The sequence below is a fragment of the Neolamprologus brichardi genome, chromosome 17, assembly GCF_056152115.1.
Source record: "Neolamprologus brichardi isolate AB-2024 chromosome 17, ASM5615211v1, whole genome shotgun sequence".
In the NCBI taxonomy this organism is placed as follows: Eukaryota; Metazoa; Chordata; class Actinopteri; order Cichliformes; family Cichlidae; genus Neolamprologus; species Neolamprologus brichardi.
Window position 1 is genome coordinate 20,377,381 of NC_142120.1, and position 17,469 is coordinate 20,394,849.

At 43.1% G+C, this 17,469-nt stretch overlaps 1 protein-coding gene across 3 annotated transcripts in view; it reads right to left on the minus strand.

Moving 5' to 3' along the window:
* The window catches only part of shank3b (SH3 and multiple ankyrin repeat domains 3b), a 59,942-nt gene that overhangs the window by 8,458 nt on the left and 34,015 nt on the right, over nt 1-17,469 (minus strand). For 2 of the 3 annotated variants that reach the window (XM_087831026.1, XM_087831023.1), the window contains exons 7-26: nt 16,735-16,886; nt 15,138-15,267; nt 14,958-14,995; nt 14,707-14,823; nt 14,515-14,592; nt 13,342-13,408; nt 13,007-13,229; nt 12,166-12,341; nt 11,736-11,849; nt 11,447-11,522; nt 10,367-10,449; nt 10,015-10,139; nt 9,513-9,645; nt 8,893-8,973; nt 8,782-8,799; nt 7,449-7,579; nt 4,949-5,042; nt 3,272-3,883; nt 2,801-3,091; nt 902-2,198 (exon numbers count right to left, since the gene is read on the minus strand). In XM_087831026.1, coding sequence (XP_087687152.1) covers nt 902-2,198; nt 2,801-3,091; nt 3,272-3,883; nt 4,949-5,042; nt 7,449-7,579; nt 8,782-8,799; nt 8,893-8,973; nt 9,513-9,645; nt 10,015-10,139; nt 10,367-10,449; nt 11,447-11,522; nt 11,736-11,849; nt 12,166-12,341; nt 13,007-13,229; nt 13,342-13,408; nt 14,515-14,592; nt 14,707-14,823; nt 14,958-14,995; nt 15,138-15,267; nt 16,735-16,886 — 4,036 coding nt within the window. The remainder of the gene's footprint in view (nt 1-901; nt 2,199-2,800; nt 3,092-3,271; nt 3,884-4,948; nt 5,043-7,448; nt 7,580-8,781; nt 8,800-8,892; nt 8,974-9,512; nt 9,646-10,014; nt 10,140-10,366; nt 10,450-11,446; nt 11,523-11,735; nt 11,850-12,165; nt 12,342-13,006; nt 13,230-13,341; nt 13,409-14,514; nt 14,593-14,706; nt 14,824-14,957; nt 14,996-15,137; nt 15,268-16,734; nt 16,887-17,469) is intronic. The other variant, XM_087831024.1, reaches the window with a different exon arrangement.

The window sequence follows — 17,469 nt, forward strand, 5'->3', positions numbered from 1 at the left end:
ATCATGTTGTACAGTCATGAAAATGAATGTGTAGCATTGTTTCACTGGAAGTTAAACCGTCAGATCATACAGATAAACCATTTTAACATAACTTGGTTTGGTTGTTTACATTTCTGTACAGAATATATGAAGGTGGCTGTGTTTCTTGTGCTACCCACAAGAAACACAGAGATTAGGGTAAGATAAAATGTCCAATTGATGCCTTGTCAAAGGCCAACATCCTATCATGTTTTGTGGAGTACCTCAAGGCTCTGGTCTAGGTCCTTTTTATTTTGCTAAGTACCTTAGGGTTATGTCTTAAGCTAGGCTATTTCCTTCTTCTTAGTATGTAATCTGTCTTAGATCAAAGTACATTAAAATACTGTTCAGTACTCCTTAGTGTCTGTCTGTCTCTGTCCTAGCCCCACTCTTAGTTTTGGTGTATATTAGGTTTAGTCCTTGCTCCTCTTCTATTTTTGTGATTTGAAAATGATAACAGAAGCTATTCCCCCCCGAAAAACTTCCTGTACAACTTCAAGATATAAACAAATACAAGGCTTGACAGGGCTGTTGTGCTCTGTTATGGTTGCTGAGCACTAAAAAGATTATTCCTTTCAGGTGATGTGGTTATCAAAGATTTCCCTACTTTAGTTCAAAAGACAGATGGGAGAGTAATTTGAGATATTTAGTAGTTAGTCAAAGGTGGTGCATGTTAGTCAGCTGTTAGCTGATGAAAGCCATCTCTTGGTAATAACAAGAAATGTTTACCAGAGATTAAAACCTACGATTTACTCTCCCCACTGTCCACACATCTGGAACAATACAAATAACAGACTGTTACAAAACATCTGCTCAAGCAAACACACTGCATGACTGCCAGATCAACAGCACACCACACCAGTATTTACAATATTTGATGTACCTGGCACCTCCTACTGGTGACCTTCGACCTGGATCGAGGGGGCTTGGCTCCTCCCCCAGTGAGTGGCTATCTTTGTTGAGCAGCTGTAGCCGATTGGCTAGATCGAGTCCAGACCCTGCTCTGCCGCTTAGCTCTAGTGCAGAAGCTGACCGGCTTGTTAGATCCACAGCTGAGCCGGATCCCTGGCCTCCCAAGGCTGCTGGACGCCCCCCCCCTTCCTCCGGACTGAGGCCCCGTCGATCTTGATCCCCACCCCCCCACAACTTAGACCTCCTTTGAAACAAATAGCGTGGCTGTCGGCCTCCGCCACTGGTGGGAGAGGAGCAAAGTGGGGAGGAGGGGGATGATGATGATGCAGCAGATGGGAGGAGCTCACTGTCCGACGACTGCTTTAATAGGGGGTCCCGGAGTGCAGAACGTCCTCGACCGATAGGTGAACGAAGGCGAGGCTTTAACCCTGATGGGGAAACGGCAGCGGATGAAGGAGATGGGTGAGTAGCAGGTGGGGAAGATGGGGAAGATGGAGCAGGAGGAGAAGCCAGGGTGATGGAGGGTGGGAGGGAGCTTGGGGAAGACGAACTGTCATGAAGCCTTTCATCACCTCCTTCCTCCTCATCTCCTCGTCTACCCAAAGATTCAGGACCACTCTCTCCTCCCCCTCCCTCTCCACCTCGTCGTGGCAACAAGGTGAGAGAGGATGGGGGAGGAGCAGCAGTAGGGCTTGTAAAGCCAGGAGGGGGAGTCACCAGACCAATTCTACGCAGCTCCTCCCTAGTTTCCTCATCGCTGGATGATAACAAGGCAGGTGGGAGTGTCACTGTGTAAGCCCCTCCCTCCTCCTCTGAACTGCCCACTGTGAGGCTTCTACGTCTATCAATCAGAGGAGAATGAGCCTCATTGGCCAGTGGTGGCAAAGGGGAGGGTCTCCAGCGCTCAGGGGAGGGTGCGGCAGGTGATGTCACTCCTCCCTCTGTTTCTGGGCGCTCAACTTGTCCATCTGGGAAAAGGGGTGGGGTTATGCGTTTATGCCTTAGCTCAGGACTCGTTTGGGGAGTGGTGCGTTTGGTCCGCTGCTCAGGGCTTGTCTGAGGAGTGGTGCGCTTGGATCGTGGCTCAGGACTGCTTTGTGGGGTGGTGATGGGCGTTCGCTTGTGTCTGCCCTCAGGACTGGCAGCCGGGGTGGGGATGGGTGTGGTGGAGGCAGAAGCGTGTTTAGTTCGAGGCTCAGGGCTCGGTGTGCGGGCGGTGAGCGCTCGTTCTCTTGCAGCAAGTGCCAGGGCGAGTGGAGAGGACGGGTCTGAAGACAAACAACACAAGTGAGAATAAAAATCCATCCAGACAAAAACTTGAATTCCAAGGTTCAGTATATTGTCAAGGTCTAGGATCTTACCCAGGTTGTGTTTTGTTTTGCAATATCTCTTAATATTCTATCTTATGTTCTACTATGCACAGTACACAAAAGCCCTGTCTGTTGTCCTCAGTCTTAATGCCTTTACTTTGTCTGGCCATTTCATGTTTTGTTGAGAGCCTTAACACTGCGTTGTGTTTTATTTTGTAAAGTGTTCTACTACGTGGAGAACATTAAGATCTTGTCTGATACCTTCTTCAGCCTTAACACTTTTTCTGGCCTAGGTTGTTCCCCACTAGTGTTTTGCGGAATACCTCCTTAGTTTTAGAATCTCTATTTTTTATTTATTTGTTTTACCGGTACTGCAAGGTTTTACCTGTATACCCCTTTTGATCTGTCAAGCACTTCAGGCTCTACTATTCTTTTCTATTCTAAGCTTGAATTGAATAAAACTAGCTTTTCCAGAGGTGATTATTGTTATTAACTCATACAAAATGTGGCAGCCCGATTCTCATTGAGAACATTCATTAACTGTGTGCTGTCAGACAGACCTAGAGGTTTCCCTGTTAGCGGGTGGAGGAAGGTATGAGGAGTCGGTGAAGGTGACAGGACCGGAGCTGGAGGGGGAAGCTCGCCGAGGTCATCCATCGAGTGGCTCTGCGTCAGAAGAGGCGGTGCCTGATTTTCTGACCCCGCTCCCTCCACTGACAAGAAGAGAGACGACCGGCGACCCTGAACTCGAGCGCGCTCTGAAAGAACCTGCTGCTGGTACAGCTCAGCCCTGCTGGGGCTGCTGGGTCCACCTCCTTCTTTGGATGAATCGTGATCTTTGATCCCAAGACCTGGAAAATGTAAATATTAGGAGTCTATTTTTCTTTTGTTTTGGTGTCTCAGCCCAATTTTATTTTAAATATATTTAAAAAATAAGCAAACACGAGTCATGGTTCTCTGAACAACATATCCAATCATGCACTTAGGATTGAGACAAACATGCCACAGACATCAGACAGAAAAATGCTAACCCTGCTCTTCAACAGGAAGTTGTTTCAGTAATGGTGACTTCCTCCTCTGGGGTTTGGTGGGCGGAGCCTGTTGTCCCACATTAGCATAGGGGTTTTCTATTGCTCTTCCCCGACGCCGCGACAGAGGTGAGTGGCCAAGGGCGGGGCTAGTGCTGTGCAGAGACAGCGTAGATGTGTGTGTGGCGGTGTGAAGCGTGTGTGTGGCGGTGTGTGTGGCGGTGTGAAGTGTGTGAGTAGCAGGGGCACCGTGAGCATCAGGCTGCAGTGGTGGAGGCGTGTCCTGCAGGATGATCATGGACCTTGCTTTCCTCTGCCGCTCGGCGTGGGTGTGGCTCCTCGTTGGTGAATCTGAAAGCTCCTGAAGCCTTGGCTCTGCCCCTGGCTTGAAACTAGAGCGGGTCAGTCCATCTCCTCGTGCTGGAGGAGGAGGAGGGAGAAAAGAGGGAGGAGGGCCAGAGTCGAGTATGAAGAGCGAGGAGGTAGAGGATGCAGAGGGTGGAGGAGGCGGTGCTGTCTGAGGAGGAGGAGGGATGAAGCTGTCTGTCAGCGAAGAGCTCCGTGGAAATCGACTTTCATTGATCAGAGCCGTGATTCTGTCGTCGTCCGGTGTGCCTGTTGTGGTAACAATAAGATGTCAAAATAAATCGACCACACCGATTGGCCTTATGAAGAGATCTTATGTCTGCTTTGGATCAATGAATTAAAGTTCTTGGTAGGGATGGGTACCGGTATCCGTTGCCATCATGGCACCGGATACCGATACAGATTAAAAATGCCCAAGGCGAAGCGGTCAAAAGTCTGGCTGTACTTCACAGCAAAATATGCAAACTCAGCAGCCTGCAACAAGTGCTTTAAGCTGATATTGTGATACTGTCAAAGGAGGTAACACCTCAAATCCGATGAAACACCTGGCGACGCATAGCGTTTTTTTTAAAAGCCGAGAAATGCGCCGTATTTGTTAGCTTGCTGCGAGACCTCACACCGTGCACATCTACTGCGGGTGTGGTGCCTGTTATCAGACCCGGAGTTTGCAACATCCCCCAAGAACCCGAAGACGAGAGTCCTGGCCCCTAGCCCTGCCACTGTAGCAGAAATGATGACGGATGATGATGGCAGCAGCAGCCGTTCTTCTCTGCGTGAGTAGCTTAATGTTGTTCGTGTGTAATTTACGTTGGGTAGGCTAACCACGTTATTACATTAATGCATGTAAGGTGAACTAGCAAACATCATCATAGCTACATGCGGCTGTCTTCTTGTTTGATGGCAGATACTCCCTTCACCCTGGCCAAAAAGGCTAAAATGACCAAAGAAAAAGGGGAAAACAGTTAAACATGAGAGGTTTTTGGACCAACTTTGTGTTCTCCATTCTTTAAGCACCGGTTTGAGCACTGTTTGAGCACCGTTTCAAAAGTACCGGTTTGGCACCGGTATCGGATAAAACCTAAACGATACCCATCCCTAGTTCTTGGTATAAAGTTATCTGTGGTGTTAGCTAGCTTGAAACCAGTCTGCCTATTACAGCAGCACTATGATGATTTGGCTTTCTTCCTGGGTCATAAAATGTGAAGCCAATGATGCCTTGACTTTCCTATTTCCGGTACTCTTATGCTCAGCCAGTGACATATTTTACAAAATGTGAGCCTATGAGATAGTTTGGTGGAATGCCACATTTCTCACCAAAACTCTTGGTTCTGGACATCCCTCTGGGTAAAGGCATGGTGCTCTTCTCTGGAGCTGAAGGGGGCACCAGACCCTGACGCTCAAACAGCGACTACAGACACAAACAACACAAAGATTTTGTCAAAAATTCAAGAATTAAGATATTTATTTGCTTTTCTATGCTAACAACTATGTACATTTTACATATGAAGTCAGTACTGCTATGAAGTAAATAAATCCAGTTTATTTTCCGGTGCAACCAGGGTAAATGTTCAAACTAGGTGTTTTCCCCTTTTCTCAACAAAAGTGTTCAAATCAGTCTTCGGATAGAAATACTTATTAGTCACAATGTTTTTCTTTTTACCATTCACCATCTCTCTCTGGCAATGCCAGACAGATTATTCTGCTACTGACATTCAGGTGCCTGACCTGTGCCTGATTAGCAATACCTGTGAGCATGAACCCGGCTACAAACAAGCCATATTTGACTGATCTGCACAGAGACTGTTCCACCGATTTTGAAATCTTTACCGTGACCAAATCTATTTCCAGTAAGTAGCGACCGGTTCAGCTAAAATAAATGCTTGTTTATTATAGAGATGGTCCGATCCGATATTACGTATCGGTATCGGTCCAATACTGACTTAAATTACTGGATCGGATATCGGAGAGAAATAAAAAATGTAATCCGATCCATTAAATATCACAAAAGCACGTCACAAAACTTGCGACATAGCGTAACCCAGCTCATAACCTTTGCACATCGGAGGAGTATGCATCTCACGATAGAGCGGCTGTGGCGTGCGAGACCTATTGGCGGTCTGGTTGAGCATTTGGAGCCTCGCTACTGCTTCCAAACCGGCATTTAAAGGTATCCCAGAGAAGTAAAGCAAGTGTGTAAGTTCATCTCTGAATGTCTGTAAATCATTTGCAGCGAATGCTGGGAGCGACTGCCTCTCATTCTCTCCCTCTCCTGCTGCTACTTCAATCATGAAACTAATCAATGATCAGCTGATCGGCTTTTCTGACGCAAGTCCTATCTCTCTTGTTTGTTTATCAGCTACTTTTACAGGTCTTTCCTCCCCACTGCTGTCAGACTCCACAATAAAGACTTATCAAACACACACATCCACAAATGTGCAATAACACTAATGTGCAATAATCTTTTCTGGCAACGTTGTATTTTTACTCAGTTGTATATAGCATTTGTATTCTATTTTTTTTCTTATTGTATATTTTATTCTATTTTATTCTACTGTATATAGTATTTTATTTTATTCTATTCTGTACAGTTGTGTACTGTATTTATTCTTATTGTATTCTAATTTTTGCTTCATAACTTTTGCACTGTCCACTTCCTGCTGTGACAAAACAAATTTCCCACGTGTGGGACTAATAAAGGTTATCTTATCTTATCTACTTCGCGCCAGAAAGAGGAAACAGGTGGATAAACAACAGCGCCACGTTTAAGCTTGAGAAGCTGCTGTTAGAATTTATTTAATATTACTTTCTACACCAGGATCCTTTTCTAAGTAGCTGACAGCTGGTAACTGTGCAGGGGCGGGTCTAGCAAAGTTTTGCCAGGGGGCCAGGTAGGGCATTAACAGGGAAAGGAGGGGGGCACAAAAACATACTTTTCTTTCTAAATGTCATGTCTAGCTTTTAATTAGTGCTGTCAGTGTTAACCTTGATAAAATGACGTCATTTTAACAAGGTTAACACTGACAACACTACTTTTAATAAATAATGATCTGAATCTTACAACCAAAGTTTTCATCTGATGTAAAGAAATCCATTATTGTATATAGGAACGATTAAATTTATACCCTAGTAAGCTATAGTACTTTTTCCTTTGGGAAGATACCATCTGTGCAGTCTGCAATTCTGTTGAAGAAAGATGTTGAATCTATTTAATTATTGTAGAAAAATTACTGATTTTTATTGATTTGGTTGGGGATGGTTCCCTATGGGTTTTTTTTTTTGCTTGGAGTTGACAACCCTATTAGTTAGGTTGTTTAATATTTCCACTAAGTACTCTTTAAAATACCAGAATAGGGAGGATAGTGTAGGTTTAAGTTTATTAGATTGATCAGTATCGCTGATGTATGAAATATTTTGGGTGTAGTGTATTTTTTTTCATACAGGTTTAACAGAATAGCTTTAGTTTTGTTTTGTTTTTTTAAACTTGAGTATGAACTTATACAAAATGCAGCAAGATATTTAAAAAAACCCAACATTTTATTGTTTATAAAATACGCTATATCGGATTTATATCGGTATCGGCAGATATCCAAATTTATGATATCGGTATCGGACATAAAAAAGTGGTATCGTGCCATCTCTAGTTTATTATTTGATGTTATGGGGGCTTGAAGGCTTTGAGAGAAGAAAATCTGATTAGTCTGTGTGCAGGTAAACACTGAGCTGTGAGAGCCTGCGACTCAGGAATCTCTGATTAAAAATCATCCTCTCGCTACGGTTGCTCTTTGTTTATCCCATTAGCTCAACCGTGTCTTACATTGATCTCTGCCTGTGTGATACGCCGGCTGGTTGGCCTCTGCTTCACCGTCGCCGCCCTGAAGTCATCTGATGGGCGGCCCCTCAAGACGACTTCCTGTTGACTTCCGGCCAACATCTCATCCAGTTTTTCTGGAGCGACAAAGAGGAACATGAACAGACTCCTAACAAGACATGATTAAGCATCCGGTACACGACCACACCACTGTGAAAGTTTCCAAACAGCGTGACAAACACTGTGGCGAAATCATGACATCAGAGCTACATCACAACATCAGTCACCAGGGCTGCAGCAGGACTTCACGCAAAACGTGGACTCTCAAAAGTGTCAAAATAGACAAAAAAAGGTGTTTCAATTTAAAAGCGCTTAGAAGAATCTAATTCCAAACTCAAGAATCACCGTGTTACTCTTTATTTTTTTTTAGGTTTTTCAAGCATCATTTTTTTGTAGCATCCCCCCCTTTTGGGAAAAACAGGGGTCAGGGGGTAGATGAACTTATATCAATGATGCCTTAAAAAAATGGACGAGCCTCAAATAAAAAACGAACACGTGCTGTTTGTGTGTAATTGTAGAAGCTATACTTGATTCAGCTACAGCCCTGAAAAGTCGCGACATTAATGGAAAACATCAGCTGCTTTTCCACCTAACATTCCAGGAGATAAAGTGTTGGCCCGAATTCCCCAAAATCCTAATTCTGTGCCTTCTTGTCTCCTCTGTCATTTACCCTGTGCCCTTAAAATCAGCTTTGTTGTGCTTCGATGAAGGAGGCTGGCCAGGTGACTAACTTTGTGGGTTTCACAAAGTCCCCATCTGGGCTGGGAGGAGTTATGTTTTGTGCTAATGTTCTGAGTATTTGGGGGATTAGTGTCACTTGGAGACACGGCTTCATCTTTTGATTGTGCGTGTGGTCAGAGGCGCTAAATTTGTTCGTAAATCCCTGAAACATGTAAGTGTGACAAATATGCAAAAACCCCTAAGAAATCAGGGGGAGGGGAAGGGGACAAACAGTGTTTCACTGCACTGCAGGGTGGGCTGCTAAATATTTGTCAGACTGCGACTCTGATGGACACCTCATCTTTAAACCTCCACTCAGTCACCAGCAACCTGTCCACGGTCACTACACACAGGCGGGTATTTGGAGTTCCAGTGGATGTTCAGAGCTTGGTGTCATTGCTGTGCGACTGTGTCTGGTTAAAACTGTCTGCACAGAAATAACCTGGACTCTGGTGGAAATGCAGCTGATGACATCACTGCGACATCATGCTAACAGATTGCAAAGACAAATGTCACCGCAGGGTCACAACACGATGACCGTGAGGTCGATGTGACTCACCGAAGCGTCTCCTCCTGGCTGCAGACAGAGCAAAGGTCAGCAACACACACCGCTACAGTCTAACTGTGTGTGTGTGTGTGTGTGTGTGTGTGTGTGTGTGTGTTTGTTTACCTATCTCCTCCAGGTCAGCCGTCATGGACTTGGATCGCAGGGTCAGGGAGGTGCTGGGGGCTCGTTTTGGAGGGGGCGGTGCTACAAGGCAAGATTGCATATTAGTGGTACACAGTGTGTGTGTGTGTTGGGGGGTGGGGGTGGGGTATTTTGGTCTACAGCACTTATAAAAAGAAAGAGTGCTGAGATAAGTTTCCCTGTAAAGATGTCACATGTTCACAGATAGCCGTCATGTCACTGACATGTCAAATACACAGAAGCTCCAGTGAGCACGTGCAGCTGCCTCCTCGCTAACTAAACTTGAACTGCGTCTTGTATTTATACAATGGTTTGACTGTTACATCTATAATTACATCTTGATTTGTTTTGATTATTTATTGAAACAAGGGGGTAAAACTAAAATAAAACTTTATTCTTCCCAGTTCATTTTTATTTTTCTTATTTAAATGTTATCAGAACTGAATAAAACCCATTTTATATGACACCTAAGTTATTGTATTGTAGTCCTTTTTAGGCCTGAAAAGATTGACTTTCTTTGTTTTAAATCACTGTACTAACTGTACACTGTTGTGTACCAATAAAATCAAATCTTACTAAGGCTGGACAGCAGGTGGCTCTACCTTTTTTCCTGATCAGGTTGGTTTCAGATTTCCTGGAAACTGAGACAACTTTCATCAGCAGGCGACTTCCTCCCTGCCGGATTAGAGAGACGACCTGCCGGTGACCCACCTTCACCACGTTGGTACCGTTCACCTGGAGAAAAGACAAACAACTCAAGTCATAATGTTTTAAATGTTTCACGGGCCCAAACACAAAGATTCACAGCTTTTTGTCCCTGTAGGTGATTAAAAAGTAAAAAAAAACCTGTTAAAACTGAGGTCAGAAAATATCAAGTTTCCATCTTAATTTTTTCTTTTCTGTTCACAGAGCGTGCTCATATGACAAATATGCTTGAGAATGATAAACCAACAAAAAAATATGAAAATAAAAAATAAGTTAAAAAATAAAATGAATAAGAAACAAAATAAAGTATTGAAAAAAAACATGAAAAAATGTCAGTAAATGTCTGTCAGCTGACTGATTTAAGTGTCTACTTGAATATAAAATGAAGTCCGCTATTACCTCGATGAGAAAGTCTCCGGTCCGTAGCCCCGCCCTCCAGGCCACGCCCCCTTGGTCGACTGACTCCAGGTACTGAAGGGCGGGAAACGCCGGGGTTGGAGCGAACTCCTCGATGGGCGTCTCAGCTGGAAAGGAAGAGAGAGCCGGTGAGTTAGGGAAGCTCCTCCCACCTCAGACTAGCGAGGGTTCAGTCCATGGAGTCTGATTCTGCTTCCACAGGAAGCCAGACTCTGTGGACTGTGTAGGTGTCATGAAACACAGCAAGGAGCTTTTTTTTTGCTTTTTTTTTTTTAATCTCTCCTCCTCTTCCTCCAAACGCCCACCACTTTACCACCCGTCCCTCGGTTTCTACCTTTAGCTCCTCTGAGGACGAAGCCAAATCCTTCGCTCTCCCTCTTCTGCAGCACGGCCGTCTTCTCCTCGATCACGTAATCGCTGAAACATGAAGAAAGAAACGAGGCTCACAAAAGATCCCTCCATCTTCTGTTGCACCTCCAAGGTTTGAACCACTTGAAATGAAATTGCTTTTAAAGCACAACTACAGATGATGACGAAAAAGTGATAATCGTTAAAACATTAAACTGTCCTCCACCAGCTTTTTGAGCCACTCTCTCAATGCTCTGCAGACATGAAATGAATGATTAAAGGTACTTTTTGTAAAAGCCTTAGCAAGGACAGCAGCTGAACATGACCTCTTCATCAGTGAATCGAGTTTTAGCTCAAATCTAAGTACATTTGGCTCTCAGACAAAGTTTGGATTCAGAAGACAGACATTTTTTCTGCTTTCAGAATCAAAAACTTTCCTTTTTGATAAAGCTCACAGTTAGAGCCAGAGCAGGAGACCCTGCAGCCTCTCTTAGTGATGGTGTTATATGAACAGCTCACTGAAAAAGGCCATAAACGCTGATAACACACGATTCAGGGAGAACTTCTTATTCACATAAATGAACATCTCTAAATGTTTATTAGTTCTTCCCCAGCCTGGTGTCTGTTTTCCGGCAACTGAGACAGAAAAGCTGAAAACATCAACAAGCGTCATCTTAAACATAAAAATTTCCTCTATAGTTTGAAACAGCCACGGTTGCTGAATCACCGGGTTACACCTGAAAGGGTCACCTGTCTCATTAGTTCTGTAACATGTTCATACGGCAGCAGAAGAATCTGCAAACAAAACCACTTTAATGAAGATGATCCTGATTCTGAAGAAAGTCGAACCTGCCATTGAGTTCCTGTAGGAGGTGTAGTGGTGCCGTGTTACCTGTAGGAGGTGTAGTGGTGCCGTGTTACCTGTAGGAGGTGTAGTGGTGCCGTGTTACCTGTAGGAGGTGTAGTGGTGCCGTGTTACCTGTAGGAGGTGTAGTGGTGCCGTGTTACCTGTAGGAGGTGTAGTGGTGCCGTGTTACCTGTAGGAGGTGTAGTGGTGCCGTGTTACCTGTAGGAGGTGTAGTTGTCGTAGGATCCTACAGTGTAGTGTCTGAACAGTCTCTTGGTGCGGTCCTCTCGCGTCTCTGAAACATACATGTGTTACATATGTATGTTACATAGCACATTATTTATTAAATATATCCCATCAGATGCTGTCCATGTATTTTATGGTCGAGTAAATGAACACAAAGTTAAAGTGCTGATATATAAACAATGCTGCTTTCCCTCTGTGATGCACAGCAGCATGTTCTAAGCGCAGAGAAGACCCTGACCCTGCTGTGGATGTGTTTTTTTACCCAGTCTTGGGTCGTATTGTCTCATCTGTACTTCTTCCACACAGTCGGCAGGAAACCAGCCGGTTCGGCCTTTAACGCTTCCTTCCCAGAATCCTCCTTCACCGATAGAGAGAACTGTAAACACAGCACACACTCATTATCACCACCTCACACATGCGTTGCCTCTGTTTGAGCTCATTTTTGTGATGGAGGATTATTAATGTAGATGCAGATATAAAGTTTAAAAAAAAAAAAAAATGTCATAAACAGAAACACCTGAAATCTGAATCTGATTATAGAAGTTTTGTGTTCAGTGTTTATTTATTCTTAATTCTTTGGTCTTTGTTTTGGTGATAGTTATATGTCCTTATTGAGTTATAAAAGTCGGTCATTTAGAGTTTGTTTAGCTCCTGATTTACACTTTCGATAAGAATCATTATCCTGGTCAAACCTTTGACCCGCTCTCCTCGGTGCAGCTGGATCTCTCCAGTCCCCTGAGGGACGTGGGACCGGGTGGCGATGAAGGTGCGTCCCGGGACGGCGCTATACAGCCTCCTCTTCCTCATCTGTGGGGTCGGGGGAGGAGAGGAGGGAGGGCTGGTCTCCACATGACCTCCCCCACTTGGACTGCAGGTGAGAAAGGAGATACTGGTTTGACTACACCTTAAAGGACATCTTGTAACCAACTTTCAAATAAAATCACTGAAAAAGCATTTTATGAGAAAATGAAACAAAACAACATGTTAAATGTAAAACTGAGAAACCTGTTATATACACATGCTCAATTTGAACCTGCAACCGTTTTCAAAAATGTTGTGTCAAAAACCAGAAACGCCTAGAAAAGCTGTAACATGCTGGAATGGACCTGGATTGAACTGGATAAGCAGTCGACACGATGGATGAATCTACGGTTCATCTACAGTTCATAATGTGATCAAAAGATCTCTGTGCATAACGGATAGGTCTGAGGACTTGCAAGTAACCAATCACATTGTTGTGATGTTGTAGTTTTGCGAGACACCTGTTGACGACCACTCAGGAAGAAAATGAGAACCTGGAATCTGGTAACTCATTTGTAAAGGCACCATTAATGCTGAAAGATGTATAAATGAGCTACACCGGAGCATCTTTTAGAGCCTCATGTGCTGCTGACCAGAAGATGTATTTTCAGGGATGATCTTGCTTATTTCAGCAACACAAAGCCAGCATCCTTGTTAGTATTAGGTGAAATCATGCACATCTCATGGGTAACTTTTACATGTGTAAAGGCACCATTAATGACTCATAATTACCTGAGTCGGCGTGTGTGTCGGCGTAGCGAGTGTGTGTGCGTGTCATGGTGCGTCTCCAGGCTTTGAAGGGAGGGGCCAGGCGAGGAGGCGGGGCTTTCCAAGGCATTGTCACTGGCTGAGCGAATCAGGGAGCGAGGAGATGACAGGCCGTTTCCAGCTGTTGTCCGGGTCAAGCCCATGCGGCGGCGCTTGGTATAGGAGGGAGTTTCTCTGAAGGGAACTACTTGGACACATATATACAAACACACACACACATAAAAACACACAGAGAGTTAATATCCAGCCACTGTGCTAACATTGACACACGCACACAATTTAAATGTGTTGAAACTCACCAACGTCAGACGTTTTGTGGATTTTTATGATTTCTGCCAGATCAAAATTCCCGGCAATGATTGCCACCTGCACACACACAAGCCAGGAGTCATAAAAACACACAAACCGTAGGGTTCAAAATTAAACTCACAGCTTTTTAATCTTGTTTCCACCTGAAACACGAAACATCACAGGGGCAGATTGAACAGATTCACATTTCTGTATCTCTGAAGTTGCAAATAATTTCTGGAGATTTCCAGAGAGTTCCAGGGTTTTCAAAGTAAAATTCTCTTTCAACAAGTCTCCTGGTTAGAAAATAATAAAAACTCACAGGTACAACATGAGGCGTGAAAGCACAAGATTAAAGAGAAACTAAAGAGCCAGTGTAGCAGCAGGCATCCAATCACAGAACTGCAAATGTGTCTGTGAAGCTGAGATTTTAACATAATTATATGTGCTGATGGTTAAATGCCTTAAAGGTAGCAGTGGTATCATTTCTGGCATTGAAACAAGCGCTCCTTTCTGTTTTTGGTGGGCTAATTATTTTTTCCACTAACTGCTGTGTTTTGTTTCTGTAGCTCTAACTTTAACGTTTTTTTGACTTCCTGGCCTTTATGTCGAGCCGGGTGGATATAGTCTTGTTTGGAGTTCATTTTTTTATTTACCAGAAATAAAAGATAATAAATGCATTATATTAAATTATATATTATATTACATGAATTTAAAAGATAAATAATAAAATAATAAATAATTCTAAAAATATTTTTTACTTAAAGGCACATAATGTTCCTTTATTTGTATTTTTAAATGGTCTATGTTTCTTACTTTATAATATTGTATCGGAAATGTTTTTTTTATTAGATTTCTTTATGTTTATCTTATTTATTTAGTCTTTATTTGATTTTTATTGATTATTTTGGATATTTATTTATCATTTAATGTTTATTTTATTTGCTTTTTATTTTTGCTTCAATAGAAGGTAAAGAAAAACGACTTTGCTGTTGTTTATATTTTATTTATTAATTATTGGATTATAATTTTTGAAACTAAAAGCTCATTTTGAAGTGTAATAATTTTTTTTAAACTTATTTTCATGTGAAAGCTGTCTGGTTGTTTTTTTTTCTTTCTTTTTTTTTTTTTTTTTTACTTTAAAGGCTTCTTTTATTGATCTGCTGATTGATTGACTGGTTTACCTGAAAGGCCGTCTGGTTGTTGTAGTTCTTGATGTCCTTGTTGGCTCCTCTGAACAGCAACACTCGGGCACAACTATCCTAATGAAAAAAAACCCCAAACCCCCAAAATGTGACTAACAACATACATTACACCCACAGGCCGCCATCACATGACCAACATGTGCATTACCTCTTTGTGTGTGTGTGTGTTACCTGGTTGTACAGAGCGCAGAGGTGCAGTGCAGTGTTTCCTGATGCATTCTGGGAACTCATGTCAGCGCCATAGAACAGCAGGTGCTCCAAGTGCTGCACGTTGCCATAGCGACATGCCTGAACTCACACACATGCGCCCACACACACAAAGACACACACACACACACACACAGAGTCATAATTGTACAAGGCTTGAACTTGCCATCAGTGCAAGTAATTTTCCTGATTGTGTGTGTGTGTGTGTGTGTCACCTGATGGATTTCCTGCCACCCGTTCTCATCTGTCATCCCTGTAACCATGACAACAAGTACTCTTAGTGCTAAAGTGTTTTTTTTTTAACACAAAAATATGAAATAAATAAATAAATAATAACAGAGCTCCACAACATATCAGATGATTCGTCAGATTGGTCCTATGAGACCCCCTCATACCGATGGTGGCGTGGTCCTGCAGCAGCAGCTCACAGCAGTAGGGGGCGCCGCCCACCATGGCCGAGTGATAGAGCGGAGTGAGGCCTCTGCTGTCCTTGTAGTCCGGAGATGCCCCAAGGTCCAGCAGAGTCTGAGGACCAGGAGAAACAACAAAAATGCAGTGATGTTAAAGAATGAGCAAGTACTTTGAACCTGCATTGTTTCTAATGCGCAGCAGGGGGAGACTCCTCTGCACCCACTGTGTAGAAGTCTATAAAGTAAAAATCTAAATTTAGGGTCTTATTAGTATTACAAAGGACCATAAAGCAGTAAATCCAACCCTCACGTGTTACGTGAAGATTCATTCCCATCACTAAGCTGGTGAAAACAGTCAGCTGAGGTCTCAGTGATTTTAATTCATGGGCCATAAACAGCTTATTAAATCTCAAGTGAGCCAAAGAAATGAGGAAAAATATGTTCAATATTATTTTTTCTCTTAGATTAAAGATGCATTCTTTAAATTCCGATAAAGTCTTTAATTTAAAAAGGTTAGAGGAACTGCAGGTTTTGATGGTTTGGTGTTAAATTTGTTTTTGAAATGATGGTGGCAGCAGTGTGGTGGAAACATGTTGGTCCAACACGGAGCAGTTTGACATTAATCCATTTAATAACAATCCTCCATGGAGGTCAAGCAGACACACTAATCATGAAATTAATAATTAATTAAGCCACTGCTGCTGCAGGAGCTGCTTTTGCTTTTGATGTAGTTGGTTTTGTGTTTTCTTGCTTTTAATTAGGATATATTTACCAGACAACGGACCAGTTGCAGGAACCAAAATATGCTAAGAATTGCGCTGAGAGACACTGATTCAGTAAAGGACTAGATGTTACAATCCCGGACAATGTACTGCTTTTAATGGAGAAAATCTTGAGGGATGGCTGTTATGAGGAAAAGCAGCCCAGCAACTTTACCAGCAGCACACATCGTTGTGTGCCTCAAATTTCGTTCTTTTGCCCAGGCTAACCTGACATTTTCCCTGGTTAGGTTCAGGGATTAGAGATCTGATCTAAATTGTTAAAATTTGGGACACATCGTCAGTAGTGGACCTTGGATTCATCGGGTGTTTCGACCATTATCACTAGACATCGTTATCCAAGGAGGCCCTGCCTGCTGAAAAGAAGTGAAGGATCTGTTGGTTTTGTGAGGAAAGAAAAGACGTTGTTGTATAAATACTGCTCACTGGCTTGCTTGTGTTAAAAAAATGTATTTAATGGCATTAACTCACTAGCTTGAAACTCTGAACAGGCAGGCAGCAGCCGACATTTATATAAAGGTGAGTTGGTGGATTTTATCAGGTGATGTGTTTTTTCAGTGGGTTTTTTTTTAAATGTTGCTGTCAGATGGAATGAGTCATTCTGTCCTCACTGAAGAAACATCGCTGTATATTAATGTTAAACCCAGACAGGAAGCAGGACTTTGGTAGCTCACAACATGGAAAAGCTCGGCTGAAATGTCTTTTTGTTGGCTGAAACCTACAAAAATCAGCGAGCTGTGGTGTGATTCAAAATAAAGTAAACACATGGAGACAGAACCAGAGAAAAAAAAGTGTTTTCTTACGGTGAGGGCGGCGCTGTTTCTGCAGAGGACGGCCCGGTGAAGGGCAGTGATGCCGTCCCTGGTCCTGAAGTCCAGGTGAGCTCCTCCATTGCGAAGAACTTTAATCAGCTCGCAGCTCTCCTCCAGCTGCACGGCCAGAGTCAGAGGACACTCTGAGGCACATGGAAACAAGTCTTTGTTAGGCTGAAGGAGAATATCCATCTTTAAAGGCAGTAACAGCTCCACAGCTGTGAGGGCAAACTGAACAATGACGCTCGCCGAGGATCAGACGCTCCTGAGAGAAATAAAATCTGGAAAAACTGTATAAACGTACATTTTTATGTCTGCCTAACAGTGAGTCAGGAAGTCTTAAAATGGATTCAGAGGTTGGTACATAACAGATAACAGAAGGGGTATCGATGCTAATCAGAAAACCACCTACAAGTTGTTTAATATGTGAGAAGCAACATGGAAACCAAGTGGGGATGATGTTCAATTCAATTCAGTTTTATTTATAAAGCACCTATATCACTGCAGAGCATGTAACAGACCCGCTGGTTCATCGTGTGGATGTCACTGTTTTGCCTCTCGTAGGCGTGAAATGGACATGCTTAAGTTGCAGTACCAGCAGGGGCGATAATTTATTTAAACCCAGTCGCTGCTAACCAAGGAAGGTATGAAGTACATTCCAGGCTCCTTCTGTGTCAGGTAAGATTGAGCTGCACATGCAAGTGTGTTAGTAATGTTTCTTTAAAA